General features: G+C 33.6%; 1 protein-coding gene across 1 annotated transcript; it reads left to right on the top strand.

The window, feature by feature from the left end:
• The first annotated feature begins 14,959 nt into the window (after positions 1-14,959).
• LOC134237839 (zinc finger protein 862-like) lies at positions 14,960-15,739 on the top strand. The gene is made up of 3 exons (XM_062719986.1): positions 14,960-15,053; positions 15,169-15,393; positions 15,512-15,739. Exons 1-3 carry the CDS (start codon positions 15,000-15,002, stop codon positions 15,737-15,739), a joined length of 507 nt encoding a protein of 168 aa, XP_062575970.1. The 5' UTR covers positions 14,960-14,999.
• The last annotated feature ends 875 nt before the right edge of the window (positions 15,740-16,614 follow it).

The raw sequence follows: 16,614 nt of genomic DNA, 5'->3' as shown, positions 1-16,614 counted from the left end.
AACCCATGTCGACGATAAATTATTTAATATAATTTAATATTTTTAAAAAAAATCCATCCTTCTCTGCATTATTGATAACTCCTTTTTAAACATAAAATTCAAAAAGAGTTTCAGCAGATCCTGTTGATGTTGATTGCAACAAACTGGAAGTCATTATCATTGCTTTACCATGTTCCACAGAAAGTATTAGCTTCCATTTAAACAACGAGCATCGCCAACTGCCACAATACAATCGTTTGGGAGTTCGGAAAAGTGCTTTATACTTGTTTTTTTGGTGCCAATAACCTCATGAAACTTTTACAATGAAATTTTTAGTGAGCATGGAACCCTTTTCTGGAAAAAGTCTGGATCCTCCCACGCCACGAGTCTTTACCTTATACGTTGGAACATGCTCTGACTACTATCAATTTTTACACCGAAGCAGGTTACAATCAAAAGAGGCTGATTAGATTAATTTTTTCCAATGATATCAGAAGTATAAAGTGAAACTCAAAGAAAAAATTAAAGTGTTAAGATAAGTTGCAATGATCAATTAGATTTTTTGAAAAACAATATGTATCATAAGCAGAACCAACATGGACCTCTGAAATCCAATGGAAGTTTCGTGAAGGAGTAAGCAGCTCCTGCTTTCTCATACATGTATTACCTGCACTGAGCTTGAAATTCTGTTTACTATTCAATTTGAAAATAATGGCGTTACTTATTGTATAAAAGAGTCAGTCAACATTCCACCTTATGAAAGACTGTTTTTTCAAACAAGGTCATTGCTCCGACCATGGAATGTGCGTAGTATTGACCTTAAAGAAGATCTTTATTGTTCTTATAACATAAACGTATTTGTCAATAGCCATCCTTCCATTAAAGAATTGCTGTCAATTTTTTGTGACGAGTTAGTCAAGAAGAAGGTATGGTTTCCATACAAATTTTGCCCTGTGATTTTCTAAAATATGAAACTGGTGTAAAAGTTTAAAACTCATGTTTTTAAATAATTGAAATTCAATGCAGAAAAATCGTACAAGTCAATTTTCTTACATGTTTTTAAATGCTAATTATGACGTCATAAACATGTGCATTTTCCCGTATTTTCTTAAAAGTTGCAGAAGACACCAATTTTCAATGTAATTTTCTTTCAGATAACATGGTCCACAGCCGTCGCCCAAAAAGATCTTGAGATATGTGATTTGTTATTAAATTTTGCTCAAAATATCAAAAAATTAACGTGGGCGACGGCTGTGGACAGTGTTTTCTAAAGGAAAATCACCCTTGAAATGTGGCATTTTGAGGCTATTTCTGTTGCGCGGGTATGTTAAGGAAGCATATAAGTAATTTCTCGGGAAATTTAGACTTTTTGAAGAAATTTTAGTTTAATAAATTACCAAAGCCACTGATAAACGTAAACTGTCATTTACTTTTGCATACAGACAAAAGCGTGTCTAAAGCAAAGTCGTGCATCACCGCCACGGCATCACGTGACTTCTATTAATAGCAAAATTTTCCTTAATAAAAAGGCTAACAGAACATCAATACCCCGGAGTTTGATAATCTCTTTGAGTATGTAATATAGCTGAAAAAATCTATTTTGTCTAAAAAGTGCTGCTAGAATCCCACTGTCTTGTCCGTAAAATATTTAATCCACACATTCGCACGAAACCTTACCCTTTGTTTTGAATTTTATACATATGAATCGAGATTTTTCGTACAACCATGCTTAACTCGAGATTCTAGCAGCACTTTCCAAGTTTGTTAAAATGCAAACTTACAATCTGTACAAATCGAGTGTTTTAAAATATCCAGCTTATTGTTGTTCTGTTGCATTTTTTGGTCAAGAATGACGGACGATAGGCCGACCAGGATACGTAATATAGCTGACTGTCTTCGAAAGAGAATATAATCGGTGAAAATAAATTTAGCATACCTGTTTTATTAATTGAACTCCATATGAATTTAACACAATATTTCCGATATTTCCTTTTAAACTCCATTCTACATATCTTTGAACATGCCTCCTTAGCCAAATTCTCTTTACACGACATGATCAATTCCCAAGTTACTTGAAGTACACATATGACGTCATCGGTGGTAGATTTCAATTATAATGACTGTTAGAGCATACCAAAATAAAAACATTTTATTTTTGTTAATGTTTTCACATTTCTAATAATTTTCTAGAGTTAAATTACATAGCTAAGAACCAATATTACGAAAACATGATTTCTAAAATTGACGTCCGGTGTTTGCCCTCTATGACGTCATAATGCAGCACTGATTTAGCCAAGGTAGAATATTTTGTATGCTTCCTTATTTCCCCTGCGTGAAAATAGAGAAATGCTCACATTAATGACGTCATATTTGCAAAATGGTGAACCTTCATGCCATATTTTTTCCTGATTTATTAAAGTCATTTATTCAACTAATATTTAAGCCAGTTTCAAAACTTTTTGATGTCATCACATTTTTAGGGCGCAATAAAGCTAAAACCATACCTTCTTTGTTTCCTTAAAACCGACATTCTTTTTATTCGTTCAAAAAATGAATAGGATTTACGGGGAAACATGAAAAGTTCATAACAACCGAGATTTTCTTAGTACAATAATACAATCAATTTCTAATAGATATAAAATATAAATCTTTAAATTAGTTTTCAATGACTTTATGCTTTAAGCATGGCTTATTGATCTAATCGGAAAAGAACAACACTTATTTGTATAATCTTAAGCTTTGAAAGAGACCTTTCATCTATCTAGTCTTTGTTCATCAAATCCCAGCCTCACGGTTGGTTTAACCGGTCAACTTGATATCTTTACTTCTCCTTGCCACCTGATCCACCTCTAGAACTCCCAGAGGTCAATTTTGTTCACATATTTGTATTAAAAATAGATTTTTTATATAAGTTTGACGTCATAATCCATTGGATTTGAAGGTGTCAAACCTTTATAATTTGATAATATTAAATAAGCCAAAATTAGCCTTTTGCTTGCGTACCGAAATCAAGTCACCGGGGCTTGGCGCAGACATATATCACATATTTGTATTTTTTATTAAAAATAGATTTTTAGATCGATCGCGGTTCTTTATCTTCACCTTTTACATCACCTACATGTAACCGTATAGATAAGAAAAAGCACATGATCTTCACATCTACAGGAGGTTTATCAAAGGTGCAGAGCGACCGTTTCACTAACAAATCGTAGATCGTAAACTTACGATTACGTTTGCGATTATTTCACGTGAACGCATACGAGCGTTTCACAAAACATGTCGTAGACGTAGCACTTACGACTTCCGAGTTACGATCAACTTATTGGAACTCTTCTGACAAAGAAGGTAACTGTGGTTACAGCAGACGATTTATGCAACAATCATCGCAATATCAATATCATATGAATATGGAAGAGAGAAAAGCTAACTGGACCGAGGTAGCTATAGAGACGCTGGTGGACCTCGTCACAGATTCTGAGCGATGGGCTGTTATTCGTGGGAAGTTTGACCCATCGCTCACAATCCAGAAAAAACATCAAGTCTGGATTGACATAACTGAAAGGTATCTCGATCGTTACTGACAGTAACATTTATACATTTTTACAGTTGTTAAAAGAATTACTGGTTCAACAATCATAATCGTATTTCAATATTTTTACCGAACATTAAATGGCTAGACGTCAACTTATGAAGGGGAAATTAAGTAAAATAATTTTAACAGATAAAAATAGTAAAGAAGAAATTAGCTCATATCCTCAGGTACTTAGTTGTGCAGTGAGCTAAGTTATGTTCCCCAAACGAAGTTGGGGAACATATTGTTTTTACTCTGTTTCTTATTATTATTATTAAGGTCTTCCGTCTCAACGGAAGACCTTATAGTGATTCTATTGTTTCTTATTATTAAGGTCTTCCGTCTCCAACGGAAGACCTTATTGTTTTCGTTCGGTTTCTTTTTCCCTATTATTATTATTATTATTATTATTTTTTTTTCTTACCGATTTTGTGCACGCGAGTTCTGGAAACGGCTGGGTCGATTTTTCACGAAACTTTCAGATCTGATAGACATTGGTCTGAACCTTATTGGAAATTCTTTATATGTACGTCGTCACTTCCGGTCGTGAGATATGGACCATTTACTGATTTTTAGAGGGTCGGCTTGTCCTGGCAATCACTGAAAAACGAATGAAGATATTGACTTGAGATTTTCAGTGATGGTAGAGGAAGGATTGCTGAATTGCTTTTTTGAGTCTATATCTTTCCAGCGCAAAAGGCGTTGAAGCTCACCTGAGCCGAAAAATAGGCTCGGAAATCTCTCGCAAAATTTAACACGTTTTCTCTGAATATCTTGATACCTGTCAATAATTTGTTAAAAGATAGATAATAAAAGTTGTTCAGAATTAGATTTTCTATCATTTGATATAAAGAAAAGGGGTGTAACCCCTCAAATAAAGGGCAAACAGGGGCCAAAATTCTCTCATCTATAACTCTTTATATATCAATTTTTTGTTATAAATAACTGAAACGAAAATGTTTATCATAACAATCTGCATCAATGCATTGTAAAATCGTGATAATATGTTACGTAATAAGGGGTCATAAGGGACCAAAATGCTGATTCTTGGATTCTTTATATCTCCAAAAGGGAAAATATTTTGATAAGCGATATCGAGTAAAAGATGCTCAGTGTTGTCTTTTAAACATTATACAATCATTCTATATATGCAAAAACATCCCATTAAGTATATAAAGGATTGGCCCCTAAATTTTTCTATCCTTCATAGCGCGAGAACGAAAAGAAATATCTTATTAGTAGTTGAACAAAAAATCTTTAAAATAGAAACCTGATCATTTGATAGGAAGAAAGGATCTGACCCCTCAAATAAGGGGCCCTTAGGGGCCAAAAGACTTTCATCCATTATGATAACAACATGTATTTAATAATTTTATAGTAGAACGTAAAAGAATTTAATCAAAGGAGTGAAGTCTTGATATCATTATGATTTAACAAAGATCATTGTCAAGATCATATCTTATCGAAAAATCAGACGGAAGACCTACTCGTTGCTCGCAACGAGATCTCATCTAGTTATTATTATTCTTTTTTTTTTAGACAAAATTTTGTGCAGGCGATTTCTCGTAAACTATTCGGTGGATTTCAATGAAAATTTCAGGAATTATAGGTCATTACATGACTTTTATATAAAATTCCGTTTTTTGGAAAATTCGCTACCAGTGCCAAGTTATGGGCATTTTCCTGATTTTAAAATGCAATTTTGTCTTCGAATGTTCTCAAAAACGGCTCAAGATATTAGCTGGAGACTTGTTAAAGATGATAGACCATGATTTATAGATGTGCAATTTTGCCTTCGTTTGCGTCGTCAATACTTCCGGTCGCTACAGGAAGTGAATTCAAAATGTGCACTTTTTCAACTTTTTTTGTTTTTCAATATTTTTCTTTGATATAATTAATGTTAACAGAGACCCTACTTGAAAGGCCTAATATATCATTTATTTAAGAATTGATCAATCCACACACTAGATATTTGCAATTGAAAATCTGAAGCGTGTCCAAGATGGCGGGGCGTCTCCGGTAAAATTGCCATTAAGCAAGTCGGGTTCTAGAAGGTCAGCTGAGCGTTTAGATGATCGAAACTTTTACCAAAAAGATTTCTGAAATGCAAAGGATTCTTTGGATTGCCACGTCGCAATTACATTGCATTGAGTATAGTTTTATTGTAAGGTTTCTTCAAACGTCTATTCAAATTGCTTTTGTTTGCATCTCAAAGTAGAATACAACATCACTACAAGTGGAAATACGACGACTTCAACCTTTGGTTTTGCACCAGGGAAAACTTATTCTAAACCAAGGTTTTAAGAAATAGCTTTTCAAGAAACTTGCCTTATTCATATACACTATGTTTCTGAATTTACTTGACTTCTGTTTATTTTTTCACTAAGGCTTGTGACATATTAAATGAACAGAAAAGACAAAAATAAGAAAAACATTTTTTAAAGATTGTTTATTAAAGGATATATGAATATTCTTGTGATAAATGCAAGTTATTGAACATAAATAGTATCAGATTCCTAGACCGTCTGAGGGCGCTCGATTTTTTTAAATGAAATATTCCAGTCTTTTCATGAACGTGTAACTCATCTCTACTTTGGGGGTAAACAGGATACAAAATTCGTGGAAAATCTTACTGATTTCACTGCTTTAGTGTCACTTGGCTGTATACGATATTATATTTGTACAATGTGATAAATATACTTTATAACGCTAGAAATTCCGGTTATAAGGACATACATTTCTAATTTTCATTGAAGTTATCACATCCATTCAATAGATCAAACATTTCAAAGGAATAGCGTTACGTTTGGCACAAAATAATGTATCGTGACCCGACTTAAGAAGACATTGGCATGGCTGTATATGCAGTTGCATGGAATAAAAAGTTGAATGCATATCGAAAAAGGAAAGAAAACAATATCATCTGTTCATCACTAATAGAATATCTATCCTAAAATTACTGTTAAAACTCAAGTAACAAATTTGGATGTGATCATTTTGAGCAAAGTTCGGCAAGCTAGCTCTCATTTCATAATTCCAAACTGAATTTTTAAAAAAATTGTAAAGTTTGTTGGAATCAAAAAAAGCAATCTCGCGATATTCGAATGTTAAATTTGAAGCGGGTTATAATGGGTACCGCAATGGATTTTCACGCTGGCGACCCTGGTTCGACCCCCCGTGTTTCCGATTTTTAAAATCACTTTTTTTCAGTTTGATTTTACGTTTTTTTTTTCTGAATCGGACGGAAGACCTCTCGTTGCTCGCAACGAGTTTCTTTTCTAGTTATTATTATTATTTTTTTTCTTCTTCCTGGGAAAATTTTGTCCTCGAGTGTTCTTGTAAACTACACATCCGACTAAGGTAAAATGTTTTTAGGGTCAGTAGACATGTTATGTAGATTTGCCAAACAAAGGTCATTTTGCGCGCACGTGCTTGCACGAGCGCGCACGTGCAACACGTTAAATGGCCAATATAATGTATATTGCCTTAACTTTTTTATTTTTTGATGAAATGCTTTGAAACTCATAATGTAAGGATATATTAGTAGTATAGACAAGATGACATGGTCAAAATAGCAAGATCTCACGCGCATGCACGTGCGCTTTGCTCTGATTGGCTGAAACTAAAGTCTCAATATCTTTCTTGTTTTTTGACGAAATCATTTGAAATTTTGTACATAGCCATGTATTACGATATCCTACAACGTGATATATAGCAATGATCATGAAAGCACGTGCATGCACGTGCGCTGGAATCTGATTGGCTGAAACTTTAAATTGCTATAACTCCTTTGATTTTCAACCAAACAGGATGGGATTTGGAACATAGATATATTTAATGGACTTCTACAAGAAGATATAGTCACTGTGCACATGCATACACGTGCGTGTACGTGCACTGCAATCTGATTGGCTGAAACTTTAAACAGCTATAACTCCCTTGGTTTTCAACCAAACCGAATGGGATTTGGAACATAGATATATATAGTGGACTTCTTCAAGAAGGTATGGTCACCAAGCACATGCATACATGTGCGTAAACGTGCGCTGCAATCTGATTGGCTGAAACTTTAAACAGCTATAACTCAATTGGTTTTCAACCAAACGGGATGGGATTTAGAACATAGATAGATGTAATAGACTTCTACAAGAAGGTATGGTCACCATGCTCATGTATGCACGTGCGTGCACGTTAAATGGGTAAAATCAAAAATACACCTAAATGAGCGTTTGTTTTATTTTATAATTTTGGATTAAATACTTTAATATTTAGCATATTCAAGTACATAGATTGTGTAGACAATATGGTATGGTCATTACGCACATGCATTCACATGCTCAAGTGTGCAATGATAAAATTTGAATGAACATGGTACACTTCTGGGTAAACGTTGTTTAAGTCTCAAATGCAGAGAGTTTGTCTTATTTAATTACGCTTACAGGGAATATGACTATGAAAGGGAGTTGGGGAGCGTTTGGGGAACATCTGTAACGGTCCCCGTTACAATTAGCACTAGTTATTATTATTATTATTTTTCTTCTCGGGAAAATTTTGTCCGCGAATGATCTTGTAAAGTACACATCCGATTAAGGGGAAACCTTTTTAGGGTAAGTAGGCATGTTATGTAGATTTGCGGAATCAAGGTCATTTTGCGCGCACGTGCTTGCAAGAGCGTGCACGTGCAAAACTTGAAATGACCAATATATAATGGATATAACCGTAACTTTTCTATTTTTAGACGAAATGTTTTGAAACTCATAATGTAAGGATATATGAGTAGTATGCACAAGATGACATGGTCAAAATAGCAAGATCGCACGTGCAAGCACGTGCGCTTCGCTCTGATTGGCTGAAACTAAAGTCTCAATATCTTTCTTGTTTTTTGATAAAATCATTTGAAATTTTGAACAAAGTCATACATTAGGGAGATCTACAGCCCGTAATAAAAGAAATATCATGAAAGCATGTGCATGCACGTGTGCTTGCAAGAGCTCGCACGTGCAACACGAGAAATGTCCAATATTATTGATACAGACGTAACTATTTAAATTATTGATGATATGCTTTAAAACTCATATTAGAAGTATATATTAGAAGCATAGACAAGATGACATGGTCAAAAAAGCAAGATCTCACGCGCATGCACGTGCGCTTCGCTCTGATTGGCTGAAACTAAAGTCTCAATATCTTTCTTGTTTTTTGACGAAATCCTTTGAAATTTTAAATATAGGCATGTATTTAAATATATCCTACAATAAGATATATAGCAATTATTTTGAAAACGCGTGCATGCACGTGTGCTGCAATCTGATTGGCTTATGCTTTACATAGCTATAACTCCCTTGGTTTTCAACCAAACAGGATGCACTGGATGAAAAACCAGGTTTCCCAAATTTGGAAACCCGATGGAACATATGGACTCGTGACATCAGTAGTTTCCATATAGTTTCCATTTTATGGAAACCACACAGTGGTTTCCACGTAGATTCCCGACATGGAAACAATCAACCTGTGGTTTCCCGGAAAGTTTCCCAAGATAGGAAACCGTGGAACAATGCTTCAGTGGTTTCCATGAGATTCCCGACATGGAAACAATCAACCTGTGGTTTCCCGTAAGTTTCCCAAGATAGGAAACCATGAAAACATGCCTCAGTGGTTTCCTTATAGATTCCCGACATGGAAGCCATCAATCTGTAGTTTTCCCGTGTTTCCCGGGTAGGGAAACTTTGAAATTATATCTCATACTAATTTTGCTAACTACATGTACTTTTTATTTTACAAAAAGTTAAATATTTTCTGAGGTTACCACACTTTTTCCCGATTATAGATTTTTTTCAAAAGTGTACACAAACTGTATCAAAAGAATTAACTCGGTCACCCCCTTCAAACAGTAAAAATAACTTAAAGTGTATTTCTATGTAATAAAATTTAATATTTCATGACCGTGAGCGCAAATTAATTTCAAATTGGATTTATCACATTAGTCTTGGTAAACTCGTATAGAATGCGTGAATTGGAATAGAGAAGAATGAGTGCAGTACGTACAGAGAGAAGTTGTGATTACTGATTAAAGACATAATATAGAAGAGTAAGAATTAGTACAAGAGTTACATAGAAATCAATGTAAACTGGTCAGAAAAAATCATTCATCGAGTGAGATGGGGGTCTGAGTATACTTGGCTACTATTTGCTATAGTAAATATTGTTTAAGATATTATTTTTATTTATTTATTTATTTATTTATTTATTTATTTATTTATTTATTTATTTATTTATTTATTTATTTATTTATTTTAATAATTATTATTTGCTTGTCATTTTTTTCTTGGGAAGCCCCCTCCCCCCCCCCTCTAAAAAGCATATTTGAAAACGTTGGTACGGCCTGTGTAACTACGGGCAACTGTCCTCACGTGCCATATCAGGTGGAGACACGTGCCGCGAAGACACCTGGAGACAGGAGACACCTGTCACTGTGTATTTTTTGTATATTCTATGTGATTTGAGAGGGTTTTTACTTACAGGGAACAATGGGCTGTTGTCAAGCATGTACACACACAGTCTCCGCAAATTAAGATGATGATTTGTGTTATTTATTATCATTAAAAATTATTGTAAATAATCATAAGTTATACAAGAGAAAATAGTTTATTCAAAAAATAACCTATTTTATTTTAAGAAGTTCAATGAAAGAACAAGCTATTTAGAATTTCGATTTCAATGTTCATTACTGATTTAAAATAAAATAATCCCGTTTAAAAATTAAATAATTTTCCATAGGTATAGAATAAATATAAATACTCGTCGTGTATAATTATATTAAATCATAATCACTTTATGTAGATCAATGCCATTAAAACGGTACTTAATTAATAGTCTTGTTGATGTTTTGTGTTAAATTTGTAATCCAACTACAAAGACATCTATAAAATAATGATTAAAATATAAGAAAAATATTAATATTCATATAAAAACGTTTTTTTTTCTTAATTTCTTTTGAATTTAAATATGTTCGCAGATCCCTGTATAGTAAACATCTGCACTTTTCGCATGAAACAAAGGTCCAAATGCACACTGTATATATTAAAAAACCATTTTTCCCCTCCAAAGGCCATTGCTCTACATGTAACTAAAGAAAAATCTGTAAAATTTTACATTTATATTTTGTTTTTTCTTAAGAACAACGGCTTTTTGGTGTGTAGTGCATGCTAAGGCAATCTATTAAAAGAACTGAGTGTGTTTATTGTATTATTGTGCATTTTCTGTTGATGTCTTTATATAAAGATGAGAAGGTTTTTAATTAATACAACTACAAACATTTCTTTATCTACGTTGTCCACTACTTTTTTTTCTACATGCTGTAAATTACTCTTATATATATATATATATATATATATATATAAATATATGCGTGTTCTTAAATTTGACTAGACTAGGCCTGCAGGTAAGTAATTTCAGTTTGGGTAATAAACTTACCGGGAATTTTTTTTTTTTACTTGCATGCTTTACCAAATTTCCTGAACGAAAAAAAAGTACATGAGAAGAGATACAGGGCGGGACCAGCTAAAGTTGTGTGCATAAACTCACAGCCCTTCAGATTAACAAGTATCTATCGACAGTATATGAATTTTGACAAAATCTTTCCAATGACCCAATTATACCAGTCACGACTAAAATACTGAATTAATATACTGTTAATTTTTCCTGCCTTTGACTAGATATTAGTTTTGTTCCACCTTGTGATAACTCTCCTAAAAAAAGGGGGTTTTGACATTCTGATAAATTAAACAATACTACATGTTAAAATCATGTGGGAAATTTATTTAACTAAAGGCCAATAGGTTTCAAATACAATATAGCAAATATAGAAGCAATTCAGCAATCACCTTCACCAGTAATAATTATATTGTAGCTCATTTTAATGCCTTTTAGCACATTTTAAAAAATATACATCGTTATGATGTGACATTATAAAATTCATAATTACAACCGTTAAAAGTAGCGAGGAGTGGGGGGGGGGTATTACTTTCAGCTAGGACGGCCACTATACCTACAACCAAGCCCCAAAACCCCCACCCCAAAATCAAATAATTTGAGTTGTTATTCCAGAAAGAATTTTTTCTCTAGGTGGCACAAGCGATTTTTTTTTTAAAAAACGTTTTCGATCTATACTAGGCCGACACATCGTATCGGCAAAAAATATTTAGGAGCCCCCTCTTTATTCCATGAACAGGGAAAAACTTCATTAAATTCTAATATAAGATGTCATAATCATACTTAATCATAATGAATTTTTTTCCCCATCCTGCATCGCTCTGCAGGTGCTTTATTTTCATTGGTCAATTTATCGAGGCGCCATTTTTCGAGGATTGAGAAGGACGAAGAAGAAGGTGTAAGCAGCTGGTAAATGTGAAAAGTTAATGATGTTTTCACCACCCAGTGTCTTTAAGACTGTGATAAATGCAGGGAACATCAACCAAGGATTAGTGTATGTATATTTTTGTTAATTTTTTACGGTAAATAATTGTAATATTGGGCCCCAAATCTTCACTGTCGTAGACAACTTTTGTTTCTGACGCCATTTTGAAAAGTTGGAATTTATCTAATATTCTTAGCCTTTCGTACATATATTGCAAGAAATGAAAGGGAAATTTGAGTGATATGACATACTTAATTTACTTCCCTGTAATAAATAGACAACGTAGGCCTCCAAGCACCGTACATGTATGTGTTCCATACTATATGTTGTAAAATGGCTACGTTTCGCCTTTTAATAAAATGAATGCTCAATATAATAGTTTAATAGTGCTCTGTGTGTATGTACAAATGAGTTCTTTTAAAGCGGATTTTTTAAATTTATTTTTTAATTTTTACCACCTCTATTTATTCGGATGATAATATTGGTGTCGAGTGGTTACGACCCATTCTGGGTTCGACCCGCGTGGTAACGACCCGAGTGGTTTCGACCTACTTATATATGTATATACAGGTAAATAGGAGGGTTCAGGGCTTCACACTATAGGGTATACACATGGATATTCGGTAGCAATTACAGGTGTATGGTTTCAGGTATAAGGGGAATACGTGTCATTAATTGGTTGTCAACATTGAAGTCAAAAGTATAGGTGTTTTTTTTTTAATGATTTTAGGGCAAGGATGTAATTAAATTCAATTGAAATATGATAATAATTTATATCTGAGCATTTTCCCCTTAGAAACAAATTGAAAATTCAAACAAATTATAGGTCTTGGTTGGATATTTATTTAATTCATAATATTGTCTGAGTGTTTTAATTTTTAATTATTCACAGTACACAAACATGTCAAAACATTTCTGCAGACTTATACTGGTAAAGGAATGAACAAAATATGCTGGTGATTATTTCATAATTCTAAAATATCAATAAATTATATCTTTTAGATTTCTGTGGGATAGCTTTCCAGGCTCCTGAAATGATGGTCAAGATATTAGATTATATAAACAACAACAAAAAAATGTTAAGTATTTTTTTGTATTCTTAAAGAAATCAATCATATTGATATCAATTAAATAATTATTTCAATTACAAACAGAAACATTATTCTTTCATTTTTATTTTACAATTACAAATAGATTAATCATTAATTCATTTTTATTTTTTATTGTATTTATTGTATTTGTTGAACTCACCCTGCTCAAAATCCACCATGAACATCTCCACGGTTGGTGGTGTAGGCAAAGCAGACAAGATGCCTTGAAAGACCTGAAGAAAAATTACTAAAATTACTAATCATGTATGACTATAAAATTTAAAAAGTGTTTGAAAGTTGTTTTTTTTTAATTCTATTGACAAGAAGAGACTTTGGATTAATATATAATTATATATATATAGGATAAAGGATAACATTGAAAAGATACATTTACTTTTTTTAAGTATATCTTTGAAAGTTAGAGGGAATGATACCTTAGCATAGTCTCCCTCTTGCATTTTGAATGTAAATTTTTCTCCGAATGTAGAAAAAAAAATATCTTCCCAGAAATATTGTAATAGTCCAAAGTTTTTTTCAAATTATCAGAATTGTTGTCATCTGCTGACTCCAAACTATTGATTAAACTATGCTGTTAGATAAATAGAGTATATGAAAAAGTCTGTCCTCTATAGTTATCTTTGTTACTTTATATGAATATTTCTGCCATTTCACATGTATCTTGTACATTATTTTTTGTATATATACAGGGTTGGAAATTACAGCCCGCCCGACCGCCCGAGACGGTCTGTTTCTCAGGCGGGCGGGTACAAAACTTCAGATGACAGCCCGGTGGTCGGGCTAATTTCAATAGTTAAAAACTATTTTTAAACCCAGAATTTCTATTTTCTATTTTTACTTCGTTTACCTCATTAACAAAAATCTCAATCTGCAGACTCTCGGTATCGTTTTGAATTAGGTAAGATGTAAATTGTTATCTATTCGCTCATTGGTCTGTATGAATGTTTCAGCCAACCAGCGTGCACAATACAATTCATATTCGGCAATAATGAATGCAAGATGATGCGTAAGTTTTTGGGGCTGTCGACGCCAGAAAAAGCGTCCTTTGCTTGACTCAAAGGAAAAAAATAAGGCATATGACCAAAACAAAAGATGCAGAACGATAGTTCCTCGTTGGAAGGAAGAATTCAAGTGGTTAATCAGCGATGAAACCCACGGAAAGCTCTTTTGTCAAAAATGTCGGGGGGTGTATGGACCGTTGGCAGTTAAGAAGAGCGCATCCGACAGAATAAAGCGATATGCAAATGGACCGTTTGTGGTAGGTTCAACAAACCTTAGACATGACGCACTTACAACACATGAAAAGTCGGAAGGTCACAAATATGCTGTAGAATTTACAATTTCTAGAAACAAGCCATTAGGCGAAAGTTCTGCAGAAAAAATACTTCATTCATTAAACCATGCTACTGTTTTAAAACTAGAGAAACTGTTTCGAAATGCACATGCCATAGCCAAAAAGTCGAGACCTATTACAGATTACGTGTGGTTATGTGAACTTGATGAGAAGAAAGGTGTTGATTTAGGTAGTACTTATAAGAACCACAAAAGTTGTAAAGAGTTCATGGTTTCCATAGCCGAGGTTGAAAGAGAGAAGATAGAAGAAAAACTAGCACAAGTTAACTTTTGCACAATCATGTCTGATGGGTCGACAGATATTTCAGTGTCTGAAAATGAGATAGTCTACATTCATTTTGCTCACAGAGGTGTTCCATATTGTTTTTTTCTTGGGTTGATTGAATGTGAGTCAGCAAATTCAGAAGGAATTTACAATGCAATTAAAAAGGCACTGCATTTTAAAAACATTTCTGCAGAAGATATTCTTGAGAAAACTATTGCGTTTGCTGGAGATGGTGCATCAGTGAACACAGGGCATCTCAATGGTGTGATAGCACATTTCCGCAGGAATGTTAGTCAGTCTATCATCATGGTCCAGTGCATGTCTCACAGGGTTGAGCTGGCTTATAAAGCTGCTTTGAAGGTGAGGGAATTAATTTATTAAACCTAATTTCTAATCAGTAATTTTCTTATTAAAAAAAAAAATAATGATAAAATTATTTTGTCATGGCTTACAATTTTCACATGTATAATTATAGGTAGCACCAGCATTTACTAAGGTGCATTGCTTGCTAGATGAACTTTTCAAATTTTACCACAAAAGTGCCAACCAAACCAAAAATTTAAAGAATACTTTCGTTGCCCTTGGCATGTCCCAAAGTCTTCCTACCAGGATAGGCGGAACAAGGTGGCTGGGCCATGTGCAGACAGCATTAAAGAGCTTGTGGAAAGGCTATAAAGCCTTTGTCACACACCTTAGCCAGGTTTGAAATAATGAGACTTTTTAAATTTATTGTATTTCTTATGTAAGTGTATCATTGTATGTGAAGTTACAGGTTATAATTTAAGAATGTTGTTAAAGTGTAATAAATTAACAGGCAGGTTGCTTGTAAAAGAAGTGGACAGTCAGCAACACAGTCAAAGGCAAAGTACTTGGTCAAACTTCTGCGGTCTAAGGATGTTATCATCTTTGCTCATTTCCTTACTGATCTTGTTGGTGTTCTAACCAAGTTCTCCATGTGTCTACAAACGAGAGCAACATGTTTTTATGAAGTCCACCAAGAATTGCAATGTACCATTGCAAACATTAAAAAGCTAGAAAACAGGTGAATGAATTTTTCATGTGTCAATATTATCATTGCACGCATGTGTACTCACCTTTACTAAGGATGCTTTTTCACGATTGATCATATATTACATTGGAAACCTCTGTCTCTCTCAATCTCTGCTTGCTTGCACATTTATATAATATATATGTACATATATCATGTGTGTTCCACTTAGCCCTAGCTTCTTTGTAACTTTCTATTTCCAATATTATTAAAATAGCCTAGTAGAATACTAATCAAATTAATATTGGATGTGTAGTTGCACAGCTTTCTTGCTTTGTTATGTCTAAGCATGCTAGTGATTCACATTTCCAGACCTGGTCCTGAATTTAGAAAAATTGTTGAAGCTGGAGATCAGTTTGAAGGGGAGACACTCTGTGGAAATGAATTATCCTCTGATCAAATAAAAAGAGTGTTGAAAGGTTTGACAGATAGTTTGGAGGGCAGGTTCAGTGATGTGAATGATGGAGTGAAAAATGCAACCAAAATTGCTGATCTCACATCCTGGCCTGCAACACTGGAAGAGGCTACTGGTATTAAATGGCTATTAAATATGTAAATAGTTGGACTAAAATATTCATTCCAGTAGCTAGCTTTTATTTAAACCAATGTTACTTATCATGATTGATATATATATGTATATCAGTATACTATTCATTATTACTACAAATCTTTTCAAGTTTTATGTACCCAGGTATGTAAATGTAATTGTTGAAATCATTTTTAAATCTGAAAATTATCAATTGTTTTGTAGATTTTGGTGATGAGATGGTGCAGACTTTGGTTGATCATTACCGCCAACAACTACTGAATAAGGAACTTGATGTGGGGCTTATTGAGTCAGAATGGACAGTGTTAAAAAATGTTTTGTATAAC

The sequence above is a fragment of the Saccostrea cucullata genome, unplaced genomic scaffold, assembly GCF_032062105.1.
Source record: "Saccostrea cucullata isolate Sc308-1 unplaced genomic scaffold, CSIRO_AGI_Scuc_v1 ctg13446, whole genome shotgun sequence".
Taxonomy (NCBI): Eukaryota; Metazoa; Mollusca; class Bivalvia; order Ostreida; family Ostreidae; genus Saccostrea; species Saccostrea cuccullata.
The sequence above is the reverse complement of the archived record's forward strand: the minus strand, read 5'-3'. Positions and strand labels throughout refer to the sequence as shown.

Bases quoted from the DNA above. Each gene is read 5' to 3' on its own strand.
- LOC134237839 (XM_062719986.1), top strand. From the start codon at position 15,000: ATGGTCCAGTGCATGTCTCACAGGGTTGAGCTGGCTTATAAAGCTGCT. The intron at 15,054-15,168 runs GTGAGGGAATTA...GTATAATTATAG, and splicing joins CTTATAAAGCTGCTTTGAAG to GTAGCACCAGCATTTACTAA. The intron at 15,394-15,511 runs GTTTGAAATAAT...ATTAACAGGCAG, and splicing joins TTGTCACACACCTTAGCCAG to GTTGCTTGTAAAAGAAGTGG.